Source organism: Mustela putorius, unplaced genomic scaffold, assembly GCF_011764305.1.
Source record: "Mustela putorius furo isolate JIRA1106 unplaced genomic scaffold, ASM1176430v1.1 tig00003845_pilon_pilon_pilon, whole genome shotgun sequence".
NCBI lineage: Eukaryota > Metazoa > Chordata > Mammalia > Carnivora > Mustelidae > Mustela > Mustela putorius.
The window spans coordinates 35,447,739-35,461,589 of record NW_025421998.1 but is presented as its reverse complement, the minus strand read 5'-3'; the positions used below and the strand labels follow the sequence as shown (position 1 = coordinate 35,461,589).

Sequence of the window (13,851 nt, the reverse complement as noted above, 5' to 3'; positions counted from 1 at the left end):
TAGGTTTCTTTGCATAGTTCACTAAATAAATGTTCCACAGCTGGTTGATACATTAAAAACACAGTACTGTTTTTAGAATATTCATGCCAGTCAATTTTATTGAATAACTCTAAAATACATTTGACTGTCTATGGATTTAGAAGAGATGAATTCCATTTAAGTTTCTCCATTTCCAGGGGCAATGCTTGTGACTGAAGGGAGTGGGGATACTCTGAGATAACAGAGGAGGGAAATGGCCACTATACCTAAGGTTAAATTTGAATTCCTCTCTTCATAGAACAGAATTTGGGTGGTATTAAGTATTTCTGACCACAAATCTTTATTTTATTTTCTATTTTTAAAAAGATTTTATTTATTTTTTAGAGACAAAAAGAGAGCATAAACAGGGGGAGGGGCAGAAGGAGAGGGACAAGTAGACTCCATGCAGAGTGCAGAGTCTGATGTGGGGCTTGATCCCAGGACCCTGAGATCATGACCTGGGCCAAAATCAAGAGTTGAATGCTTAAATGCCTGAGCCACCCCGGTGCCCCTGAGAGCAAATCTTTAAGGAGTTGCTTCAGAGAAGAAACATTTGGAGTTTGCTCAGAGGGCACAGAAGTTACATAGTAGCATATTCTATTTAATAAAAACAGAGGGGAGATGGTCATTGGCTCACGTTATGAACAATGTCCAGGGGTAATATAGTCAAATCAGACAAAATACAATTATATAGGCTAGGGGGAGAAAGTATTCTACGTTCAGTTAATAAGGGCAAAGAAGTGGTGGGTGAAAACAAATGACAAGAGAAAGGGCTAAACTGTGGTGGGAAGGGAAATGTCTACTCCTACCTTTCCTCTTATCAATAAATATGTTTGGTTATATCCAGGCACACATCCTTTGGGGATGGCTCTCAATTCATTCTGTCACACGCAGCTCTTAAAAAAAAGGAGCTATTAGTGCCTTTTCTTGTGGTTTTTATAATCATCTTTAAAGAATATTTCTGAGTATTTATGAGTTTTCTGGGGAAAGAAAGAAGCAAAACCCAGAATCATATGCCTTTATTTTATAAAGATATCTCTTATAAAGCTTCCTTTTACATATAGCAGATTTTGCCTCTCTTTGAAATAGTAGATAAGGGCAGTAGAACTCTTAGAATTTCGTTTTTTTTTTTTTTTTTAATTCTTAGAAATTTCTCTCCTTATAGGTAAAGCTCTTACACTACATAAATAAGAGTAGGAAGGTAAGAATGTAAAAACAGAGACTGCAAATTAATGCCTAGAGAGATGAAGCAGGCGATGTAAAAATTCTAGAATAGGATTTAGAATTGGAATTGTTACATCCAGAAAATGATTCTATTTGTTATGCTCTCTACCACTCTCACGAATAGGAGAAAGAGTAAATAATTACCAAATGTGGCCCTGAATCCATGTGGCCATTCACAGGTCCCCTGAACCAGGATAAAATTCAACAGAGGGCCTGTGGTTTTAGTATACGGTCGCCAATGAATCTTGACTATAACCAACCCAATATTTTAGGATGTGAGAAAGAATAAGTGAATATATTTCTCCAAACACTGGTCTAGAAATGTACATTTATAGCATGATAATATATACTTACAGATTGATTCATATAGCTTTTAAAGCTTAATCTATATTGGTAGGTTTTTCCACTAGTTCTGTCATGTTTAGTCAAACCAAACTTATTACTTGTGACATACTCAAGGAGTGAAAGCTCATCTGTAGTAAAAGCTGGTAAGCCAGACCACAAAAACCACATAGCTTAATAAGAGAATGCTAATCACAGGTTCTTCTTTTCCTTTTAAAACTTTATTATTCTCTGATCTTAGCAAATGTTCTCTTCTCCTTACTTCTAAGTGTTTTTACTAATTTATATTTTCCATTTCTTTAAATAAACATTTTATTTATTTACTTGAGAGAGTAAGACAGAGACAGAGAGAGTGTAAGGGAGAGAGAGTGCACAAGTAGGGGGCGGGTGTGGAGGGCGGATTGGGTCACATAGACTCCTCACTGAGCGTGGAGCCTATGACACAGGACTCCATTCCAAGACCCTGAGATCATGACATGAGAGGAGGTCAGTTGTTTAGCCCACTGAGCTACCTAGGCTCCTCTGCTTAGTATCACTTTAGATGCACAGGGTACACATAGTGGGGTGCCTTAGGCACATGAGCTTAAATTTTGGAAGAAACTCCACACCATCTCAAAGAGGAAGCTTCGTTATTTTTTAACTTCAATATTCTTATGTTATAGTAAAGTGAGTTTATATTCATCTAAGGACTATATATTTATGAACAATTAAGCTCATGTGTATTCATTCACTCACTTGTACTTCTGAGCTAGATCCTGACCTCTTCTGGTGAGGCACTGAGGTAGAGTTAAGAACCAATCAGTAAACAGTAAAACATGTAAAACTAAAAATTATGAATTTGTCTTGTAAATGTTTTGAAAAATTACTATAAGGCACGTGGATATAACCTATTATTCAATATTCTGTTGCTATTTTACTTGCTGGGACTGATTTAGTCATCATAGTAGTCAATATGATTTTCCTTTCATCAATCAGTTCATTCAAGCACCTAGCACAGAAGTCTAGCAAACTTCTTCTGTAAAGAACCAAATGGTAAATATTTGGGCAGTTTTGTAGGCCATATGGTTTCTGTCAGAACTACATAATGTTGCCATGGTCTGAAAGCAGCCACAGAAAATAAACTGGCCCAAATGGGTATGGCTGTATTCCAATAAAAATTGGTGGGAACAGTAGTTTTCTGACACCTGACCTAGAGAGTTCACTGCTATATATAGACTGGCAAATCAAGAAATATTTTTAGCTTATGATAATGATGATGATGGCAAGTAATAGACCTTTCAGGATAGAATTATTTCTATAACTATGCCTTTTTAGTATAGCAGTGCTATAATTTGACTTTGGTTTCTGATAAGTAAGTAAGTAAGTAGTCTTATATCCATCTAAAGTATACCCTTGCATATGTGATAAATCTGGAAATGAGAGAAAAGAAGAACAAATGCTATTCTTTTTCTGATCATTTAATTACCTAAAAAAACCCCCAACAGTTAACTATTGAATCTACTCTGAATAAAGCAGAGTGCTGATAGACATACAGTTAAAAAACACAAGACATACAAACTGATTCTTAGCTAGGACTGTCCATTAGAACCTCCTACAAGCCTCTTTTTGGGGGCCCTACTCCAAAACCTAGTACATCAAAAATTTAACTTGTTGGGGCCTACAGTGAAAATTTGGGAAAATGGGTCTTAGTTAATTCTAGGCATCCACAGTTAAGAATCACTGCTAGAGTTGGGGCGTCTGAGTGGCTCAGTGGTTAAATCCTCTACCTTTGGCTCAGGTCATGATTCCAGGGACCTGGAATCTAGCCCCACCTCAGGCTCTCTGCTCAGCAGGGAGCCTGCTTCCTCCTCTCTCTCTGCCTGCCTCTCTGCCTACTTGTGATCTCTGTCTGTAAGATAAATAAATAAAATATTAAAAAAAAAAAAGAATCACTGCTAGAGTCTTCAATTTTAAGAAAAAATTTAAGTTCTAAACATGTTCTAGTCTATTCTTAGCAATTTGTTACTAGAGTTTAAGTGCATGGGTTCTAGAATCAGAGCTTGGTTCTAATTCCATGTCTGCCATTTCTTAGCTGCATATCCCTGGGCAACTTCTCTATGCCTGAGTTTCTTTATCTGTAAAATGGGTGTAGTAACAATACTGAACTCATAGCACTGTTGGGAGAATTCAATATATGAAAATATCTGGCATAATGCTTGGTACACATCAAGTACAAAATAAATATAAATTATGACTATTCATCACATCACACATTTTTTAAATTAATAAGAATGATATCAAATATACTATACTCTAAAGACCTAATTCTGTTTAAAAGTCTCTTTAAAAGCTGTGAGAAAGGGGATTAGGCTGATTCCAACTTCTCTTATACTGACCAGCAAAAGAGGTGTCCTTTTCCACAGTCCACAGCAGGAGCTCTGAGCAAGGGAAAGCTGAGTGTATCAGACCCAGATGTATTTGACCCTTGTTTTGTAAGTCTGACTGCTCTTTCACAACCTGGAGTAGGACACCATTTAATGGCAGGATTATTTTCAACGAAGGCCTGTTGAAACAGCAATAATAAAACATAACAAATATTTTAACTCTTAATTCTCAGAGCATATCTCATGTCAATTTACTTTAGAGGGAAAAAAGGGGGAACTAAAAAACAAGGAGAAATCAGTTTCAAGAGATACTTAAAAATAGTACCAAAAAGTATGGAACTTATAATAAGAAGGAAAAAAGACATAATTACCTTAGAAACAATGTGACTTTTTAAATTTATGTTTTCTTTAATCTAAAAACCAGGTAATGATGATCAAGCAAAAATGCAATTATTCACACAGAAAATACATAATTTAAAAATATTTACGGGGCGCCTGGGTGGCTCAGTGGGTTAAAGCCTCCGCCTTTGGCTCTGGTCATGATCCCAGAGTCCTGGGATCAAGCCCCACATCGGGCTCTCTGCTCAACAGGGAGCCTGCTTCCTCCTCTCTCTCTGCCTGCTTCTCTGCCTACTCGTGATCTCTGTCAAATAAATAAATAAAATCTTTAAAAAAAAACGTTTTCTCATACAATCTGCTGCTTTTCTGATGGAAAATAATTATATGAGTATTAGTTGTATTAGTACTGTAAATTTCTAAATGATACCCCAGTAATACATAAAAATCCAGATTATGATGTTTTGTTATGAAACAGCAGGACATCTTTTTGAAAAGTCCATATGACATAGGTTTAGACTACAAAAAATTTGCACAATTTTTTTCTTTATTTAGAGAGAAGGAGCGAGCGTGCATGACTATAGGGGAGGAGGGGCAAAAGGAGAGGGAGAAAGAAAATCTTAAGCAGATTTCCTGCTGTGCACAGAGTCTGATGTGGGGCTCAATCCCACGACTTGGAGATCATGACCTGAGCTGAAATCAGGAGTCGGACACTTAACTGACTGAGCCACCCAGGCATCCCCAAAGTATAATTTTTAGACCACACAAGAAAGTAACTTGCATACTTCTGGACAATTCTTAAATGAAAATAAATATAGGAAAAAAAGAAACATTATAATTCATTATATGAAACTATTCTTTGAAAAAAACCCATTCCAAGTTGATAATCTTTATTTCTGAATATTTACATTTAGAAGTCTAAAATATGTCTTTTGGAAAACTGAAAAATAGGTGTTATTTACTCTGAACACTGTCTTGATCAGTTACAAAAGTCCAACAGGCAAATGAGTAAATAGTTTTGAATAAGTTTGTTTGTTGTTTGGTAAATTACTACTACAATTTTTTACTTTAATTTTATCTATCATAACTATAAAATCATGCTTTAGGGTGCGTAGGTAGTCAGTCAGTTCTAAGTGCCCAAATCTTGGTTTTGGCTCAGGTCATGATCTCAGAGTTGTGAGATCAAGCCCTATGTTGGGCTCTGTGCTGAGCGTGGAACCTGTTTGGGATTCTTTCTCCCTCTTTCTCTGCCCCTCTCCCTACTCACATGTACATGTGCATGCATTCTCTAAAACAAACAAACAAATAATAAATGAATAAATAAAATTGCTCTTAAAGGTGGGGGCACCTGACTGGCTCAATCAGTTAAGATCTATGTCTTGGGCTTGAGTCATGGTGTTGGGGTTCCTCCTCAGTGGGGAATCTGCTTCTCCCTCTCCTTCTGCCCCTCCTCCTGCTCTTACAAATGTGCTCTCTCTTTCTCTCTCAAATAAATAAAATCTTTAAAAAAAATGCTTTTGCTTAAAACTTTACTTCATGCCACCATTCCTTCATGCAGTTTTTCTGGGAGACAAAATCAGAGTCCATTATTTTATGTGTTTTTAAAAATAAAACAAAAAAATTAAATAAAATCTGTTATGCAGGTTTCATAAAATGAAAATGAAATCGGATAACTGGCAGCATACCTTAATATCAAACTGTAGATATCGTTTGTCCATCTCCTTAGAAACTACACTTTCTATGATATCCACAGGCACAAGTTGGAAGCAATCATATGCAGGACAGAAAATGTTGTGAGCTTCACCCTCTTGAATTTTCAGATTCAAAAACCTAATAAAATTTATCAATTGATAGAAAAAAGGGAAGAATATAATTTATTTGCAAATTCCATGAATTTTTCTGTTAGAGTATAAGTAAAATAATACCAATGAACAAAGGATGAAATATCAGTTGTAATGCACTGATTTATATAATTCAAAACATTATTTATTGAATACTTACTACCTGTCCAACCATTCATTCACTTATACACACATATATGAATATACATACTGTATTTATGTTTTTTATATATGTTTTCACAGTGCTCTTCTTTTACTTTATCCTCTCTAAAAATCTGAAACAGTATCCAAGTTTCAGAAATGAGTGGTTTAGGAAGGTCATATTCAATTCTCAATATTCTATACCTTTAAAAAAAAAAAGGAGCAATTATACAGAATCAAATAATGGCTAATCCAAGAGATTTGGGAGTGGCACTGGAAGACAGCATACCTTTTTGAAGAAAAGACTACCTCTTTATATTTCATTTATATAAGTATTAAGTTGCATATCTTAATCTAGGCACACTAGTTGAGGCAGGGAAAAGTTATCCTGGAGAGTGGCAGAAATCTAGCCTAAGGTGAATCAAGTGGTTAAGGAGAAGGGTTTGGAGTTAGAGAATTCCAGGTCTGCCACTACTAGTCATATGATCTTCAACAATTTATATACCTGTTCTGTCCCTCAGTTTCACTATCTGTAAAATGAAGGTCATAATAAGCACTTCTTGAGGGTTGTTACACAGATTAAATGATATAATGTGTGAGTATTTGCTGGGTGCTGGCATAGAATAAGAATTTATAAATTTTAGCAGGGTTTTATTTTTATTATTATTAATATTCTCTATAGAAAAACAAGAAACAAATTAGCTTTTGAAGTGTGATTTAACACTTAAACCTAGAGGAAATATATGGAAAGCCAGGGAACTAAGTCACCATTCTCTAGTGATCACCGTCAACAGTTTGACCATTCTGCCTGCAGTATTTTCCCTTTGGTTCTCTCAGTGTCTTAATTCAACTGCATTCAAAAAAAAAAAAAAAAAAAATCAAGCTAACTGAGACTTCATCAGATCTGCTCTCTCTGGTCCATTTCCACCTTCTCTCACAGTACCATCCTGGCACTTTAAAGAAAACAGAGCCCTCTCTAATATCCTCCCTACCACATCCTGAACCTACCCATATCTTTAGCTATCTTTGCCTTCCTCTCACTATTCCCTTCAGTGAAAGAGGGCTTCCTCCTATACACCCTAAGCTAATCTGTAAATACTCCAGACAGCTCCAGAATTTGCACAATCCAGAAACCAATCCCCTCTCTCTGTCTCTGTCTTTTTGTCTTCCTCATCGGTCTTTGGCACAGTCAATACACTCAAGTTTTTTTCCTACGCTCAAACATTTCTCAACTAAATGATCTTTTTAGCTCCACTTTCCTTTCCCACCAGTTTCTTGACGAAATAGTTTAATGATTTGTCATTCCTCAACTCTATCCCATTCACTTCTCAACCAGCAACACTCTGGCTTTTATCACCTCTAAACTGAATGGCCAGCTCTCAACAGGCCATTAAGACTACCCATTAGCTCAAGGATTCAAGACATCTCAGTTTTTTTCTGGCCTGACTTCTCTGGAGCATCAGATACTGCTAAATAGTTCCTTCTTTCAGATTCTCTCTTTTCTCTGGCTTCTAGGACTTATTATCCCCCCTGGCATTCTTTTTACCTTTGGTTGCTTCTTACTCAACTTTTTCACTAGTGCTTTTCACTCTCCTGATCACTTAACGTTTTACTGTTCTCTGGGGTTTTCATGCCAAAACTTTCCCCTTCTCATTTCATTCAGTCTTCCTGGGTGATCTAAATACTCCCAAATTAAACTACCACCTATATGCTAATGACTCTGAAATTTAAAGCCCAGATCTCCCTCCTTAGCTACAGATCTTGACCATACATAGTACTTTTGTTTAAATGTCTCATGTGCATTTAAAATTCAACATGTTTAAAACCTTACCCTCTATTTTTCAGTATGATTCAAAAACCACACACATTTCACAAAACTCTGACATACGCCAACAGAAGGGCATTCTGTACCTTAGTTACCGGTAAATATTACCTGTATCGAGAAAAACAACTTGGCAGAAATAAAGATGGATAAAGTGTTCAGGGAAATACTTTAGAGCTGTTCTCACAGTATGATCTGTGGACCTGAGACTTTTCAGGGGGTTTATGAGGTCAAAACTATTTTCATAATGGTATTAAAATTGTTTTATTTTTTAAATAAATAAGCAAGCAAGCAAGTAAATAAATAAATAAATAAAAACCTGCATGAATCATGGCAATGGTGTTAAAACTATATATATTCTTCACTGCTTTGCACTTGCAGTGAAAGAAAAAAAAAAGCCAGTTTCATTTAAGAATACCCTTGATAGAGTAATATAAATTATGAATTATTGGTTAATTACTAATACATTTTATTGATTATTTATTTTATTAAATCTTAACTCACAAGTACACATCTTTTGGGCATTTTGTGAAAAGAACTGGGAAGTAAACATAATGAATTTCTACTGCTGCATACCAAACAAAGCATGGTGGCTGTCTCAAGGAAAAGCACTTAGGAAATTGTTCAAGCTACAAGTAGACCTATCTGCATTTATCATGGGAAACTATTTTGATCTGAAACAGTAACCACACATAATGATTTCCTGGACTTGGGTTTATAGTAGACTTTCTTGGAAAATGAATTAAGTGAGCTTATCATATCAAGGAAAAAAGTTGGCAGAAATCTAGGGCAGATTTTACCTATGTTTTTATCTTATAAGGTCAGTCATCCTTAGAAAGAGGATAATAACTACCATTTATTGAGTAGTAACTATGTGCCAGGCCCTGTTTGTTTTAAGCATTTTTCATATATTAAGCCATTTAACAGTAAACTCACAATAACTCTATGATGTACTTACTATTATCACCATTTTAGAGATAAGGAAATTGAGGCACAGGGATGTTACCATTTACCTAAATCAACAACTAATAAGTAGCAGGAAGGATAATCTAGGTTGGGTAGAAAACAGTAATTTCTGTTTCATTTAAGCGCTTGGAGTAGATGCTTCAAAGCATCTGGCTGCACTGATGACATTATGGAGTAGGGAAGAGTAAATTGAGAGTTTCTGAACTATCTAAGGACCTTTAAAATTTTTTGCCTGCTTCTTAAACAGGTAAGTTTCTTTTCTATATGCCTATGAAAGCACTGCAATTAATTTAAAAATGGTTTAATGTATAAATCACCCAACCTGGAATTTGTTTTCTTGCTGCTTGATTTGACAAGAACTACTAGCAGGATGATGAAAGGGGAATCCTAGGTAGGTTGATAAAGTAATACAGAAAATAATCATTAGAGCTTTCAAATTTAAATCTTACCATAAACTTCTCATGGCTAGCCTGTGATGAGTATGGGAAATGGTTCCTGGGACATAAGTTTGGTGAGGGAGGTAAATAGAAGTTCAAAAACTTCAAGTAAATCCTTTGGGGAGACTCAGTTTTCACACAGAAACCATCGTCAACAGTAGCAAACTTGGTAGAACCCAGAAAATACTCCCTAATACAACAGAGTTAACAATTTTAAGCTAAATAAAGTACTATATCTGTGGAACATTTTCTGTACCTACAACTAGGTCAGTTAGATTTGGATTGTAAACCTGACTCTTGGCAATCAGTTTACCTGTATCAGCTGTACAGATATGATCTTATCTAATTAGATTCAGAGTGAAGTCTAGTCTATGTTTTAAAAAGAATGACCAGATACTCTCATTCATTCTGATTTTTTAAGAAGCAGTAATATTTCTCCCCTCCAAATGAAATCTTCCCCTATATCCTGGTTTAGGATGTACTCAAAATGAACCAGAATGATAGAAAGATGAGTGGTTGTCTAAAAAATTGGAGGGAGGAAATAGTAGGAGGGTGAGGGAGGCAGACAGAGAAGTGTGGGAAGGATTTTAAGGAGAAATAAGGAAACTTTCGGGATAATTTTTGATTGTGGTAATGTTTCTTGGGTGTGTACATATGTCAAGGCTTATTATTTATTTCAATTATGTAGCTTATTATATGTCAGTTATTATATGTTTAGGACAACAGAAAATTTGCTCAGGTTCTTGTTCTCTCACCCAACACAGTATTCCCCAGCTCCCTACACTTGGTACCTAGTACTTCATGAAAAAGAATAGTTTGAAACCAGATTTCCTTAATTACTAATGACATGCTTTGCTTAGGTCATTAGTCAGTGGATTTATGTGCTCCAGAGATAACATGATACTCTATCGCTCATTAACATAGATCTTCTCCTTCATTTTATTTGTAAACCTATCTTGAAAAGTGCAACATTACAGCAAAGTTAATGGATGGCATGGGAATATAAATCTTAGCAAGATAATGGGAAGAACACTAGAGACAAACACAAGAAACAAAATAAATTTCTCATTTGTACTCAACCATGTCTAGAAGAGACATCAACCTTTGAACTGATTGAGAAGGAATTTTAAACATACATATTCTTATAGATTTCAAAGGCTATTTATTTGCTTGTTACAAAAAATTTAGAGAAAGCATAAAACAAATGCTTTCAAATTCTTAGAATATAAAAAAACCCTAATTCTTGATACTTAGGTGTAGGCTTGCATGTATATTACATTAAATGTAATGTATATTAAATACTAAGAAAACTTACTTCCATATACCTGCTTTGTTCCAAAAATACCTTCCATTAAGCTAAAGAATATTAATTATGAAATTAAATTTTACTGAATAAATGTGAAGAGGTAAAAATGAGATAAAAATTCTTTCTTATCAGTGCAGTATATTTCAGTGCAACTGTGAAACCAGTATGAATAATCCATATCATTAAATATCTAAAGCAGGCAATTTTATTACCAAATCAGAGTGCTAGCATGCAGTAAGAAATACTAAGCTGCACATATACTCACGACTCCCAACAACCTCTACAAAAGTCATGTCCACAGGGCATATCCACTGGGTCTTCAAATACAGAAATACTGCACATACAAATGTCACACTGGAAATGAAGAAGAGCAATGATTTAAATGAAATCATACTCTGAACAGAGAATGATATATTTATTTATTCTCATTGGTTTAAGGTAAAAATACTGTGGGTAAAAAACCCACAGCAACTATAAAGTTAAGTGTTTCAAAGTTGTAAGGGAAGTTAAAGTCAGTGTACCTATTTTTGGTTGAATAACAAATACCATGCCTACTTCATTATAAGCTATTAAGGGACTTAAATGTTTAATGTACAAGTCAAACTTTTAAAATCCAAATTTATGTATTAATCAGCAACTATGCATTTGGGGAAAAAAAAAGTACAAGAAACAAACCATTACAATCTATTCAGGTCAAGATCAAACTGTCCACTGCAAAATAACCACTTCAATATCATGTCCTTTTGCCTATATTCATCCTAGAAAATCTACAGAAACAGAGCAACGTTGTGTTTTCAAGATAAAAACTCCGGATATTCAGAGTAGGAATTTAAGGATTTCTACCCAAGGAACCCTGTTACAAAACTATGTATCTTCTAAACAATGACTTATTAGAAGGATACATTCCAATGTTACAGAAGCAAATAATAGAAGTAGGATTTTATTTTCCAAGAAGGCCTAGATAAAACCCAGAATGCTTTCATTTTTATCACATATTTTGAGGGGATGAACCATTAAAGAAACGTTAAAATTTCCTATAACAGTATACCAATTTTTATGCCAATTAACAATATAGACAATGGCAAAAAATATATATATATAGACAATTGGCAATACTGTTTCTCAATAAAAAACAAACATTTATTATCAAAATGTATCTAGATGATATACTCCAAAGCTTTACTGAAACAAATACATAATTATCAATATATGAGAAGTGTTTTCAAGAAAATACAACTTTTTTTTCATTTTTAAAATTTAAAGTGCCTATCACAAACTCAACTTTTAATATTTCAGTATGGTGTGTTTAAAACTTTAAGCACCTAGAGATTTTAAGTGTAAATGTACTAGATGGCTTTCTCAGACTCTTTTATGTTTACTGTTTTGAAATGAGAAAAGAAAACCTTTTGTTTTTTGATCTATAATTCAGAGATAATAAAAATATTCTGTGATAGTATTTACCAAAGGGTGAAATAATTGAACCCTTAAAAAAGGGTACAGGATTCAATTACAAGAATATGCTAGAGGTTCCATGGGGGTGGGGGAATGAATATATATACATACACACATATATATATATATTTAAAATATTTATTTATTTATTTATTGCATATTGAGAGAGAGAGAGGAAGAGAGAGAGAGGGACAATGAAAGCATAGGGATGGGGGAGGGGCAGACGGAAGGGAGAGGGAGTGAATCTTATGCAGGCTTCAAGCCCAGTATGGAGCCAGACACGGGGGAACATGGGGATCAATCTCTCCTAAGACTGTAACCTGAGTGAAAACCAAGAGTCGGGTGCTTAAATGACTGAGCCACCCAGGTGCCTCTTCCATGAAACAATACTAAATAATTTAAAAGAGAAAAGACTAAACACAAATCTATGGGAAGTACACTGAATACTGAACCATACCAAACTGGTGTCCAAATCTCCAGGAGACAAACTTATTTCATCTGGAGAGGTGACAGAAGAACGTGTAGTCCTTGGAGTTCTTGGGGAAGGGAGTGTGTCCCAGGCATTATATCCACTTGGCGGTGGAGTTGGCATCTGAACACCTGATCGTTGGCAGCAGTTCTCTGGGTTGGACATCCAAGCTTCAAGTAATTTCTCCCTGTCCCAGTCTTTGAGAAGAATAGAATAGATATCTCTCAAAAATTGGAAATGTGGTAATGTTTTAAGAATCTCATAATAACAAAATAAACAAAATAACAAAAATAACAAAATAAAGTGAGGATGAATTAAAGAGCTATAAGCCATCTAAAGGAAGGAAAATTATATCAAATTAATAATTACAAATGAATATCTAGGTATATTATACTTACTAATCAGTAAGTAAATCTATATTTATTTTTTATTTATTTTTATTTATTTACTTAAAGTAGGCTTTATGCCCAGTGTGGCACCTAACATATGCCTTGAACTCATGATGCTGAGATTGAGACCTTAGCTGAGATTAAGAGTTGGACGCTTAACTGACTGAGTTACCTAGGTGCCCCAAACCCCAAATATTTTTAAATAGAATTTACTGTGGCTTACAACTATGTCAATATCTAACTATCCTGTCAAAATTTCCAGTCATTTCTACTAATAACAAAGAGGTTTCCTCCTGTCTCTTTCTCTCTCTTTGCCTGCCTCTCTGCCTACTTGTGTCTGTCAAATAAGTAAATAAAATCTTAAAATAAAAATAAGATTTATATAAACGGGGCACTTGGGTGGCTCAGTGGGTTAAAGCCTCTGCCTTCGGCTCAGGTCATGATTTCATGGTCCTGGGATTGAGCCCCACATCGGGCTCTCTGCTCAGCGGAGAGCCTGTATCCTCCTCTCTCTCTGCCTGCCTGCCTCTCTGCCTACTTGTGATCTCTGTCTGTCAAATAAATAAATAAAATCTTAAAAAAAAAAAAAGATTTATACAAAGGAGTTTCCTTGCATATCACTTCTGGAAGTTACTAAATTTTTCATGGCATAGATTTGACTTAGCCATTTTACTCTTTTCAGGAAAATTTGTAAAATTTGCAATTGGTTTCACTGATGTCAAGTTGTATAATGATTACGTTGCTT

General features: G+C 35.0%; 1 protein-coding gene across 3 annotated transcripts in view; it reads right to left on the bottom strand.

Annotated features, from left to right (window-relative positions):
* Positions 1–13,851, bottom strand: part of ANKIB1 (ankyrin repeat and IBR domain containing 1) — a 153,397-nt gene that overhangs the window by 44,633 nt on the left and 94,913 nt on the right. For all 3 annotated transcript variants that reach the window (XM_004776445.3, XM_004776450.3, XM_004776448.3), the window contains exons 6-9: positions 12,706–12,914; positions 11,062–11,150; positions 5,969–6,113; positions 3,960–4,126 (exon numbers count right to left, since the gene is read on the bottom strand). In XM_004776445.3, the coding sequence (XP_004776502.1) occupies positions 3,960–4,126; positions 5,969–6,113; positions 11,062–11,150; positions 12,706–12,914 (610 nt within the window). The remainder of the gene's footprint in view (positions 1–3,959; positions 4,127–5,968; positions 6,114–11,061; positions 11,151–12,705; positions 12,915–13,851) is intronic.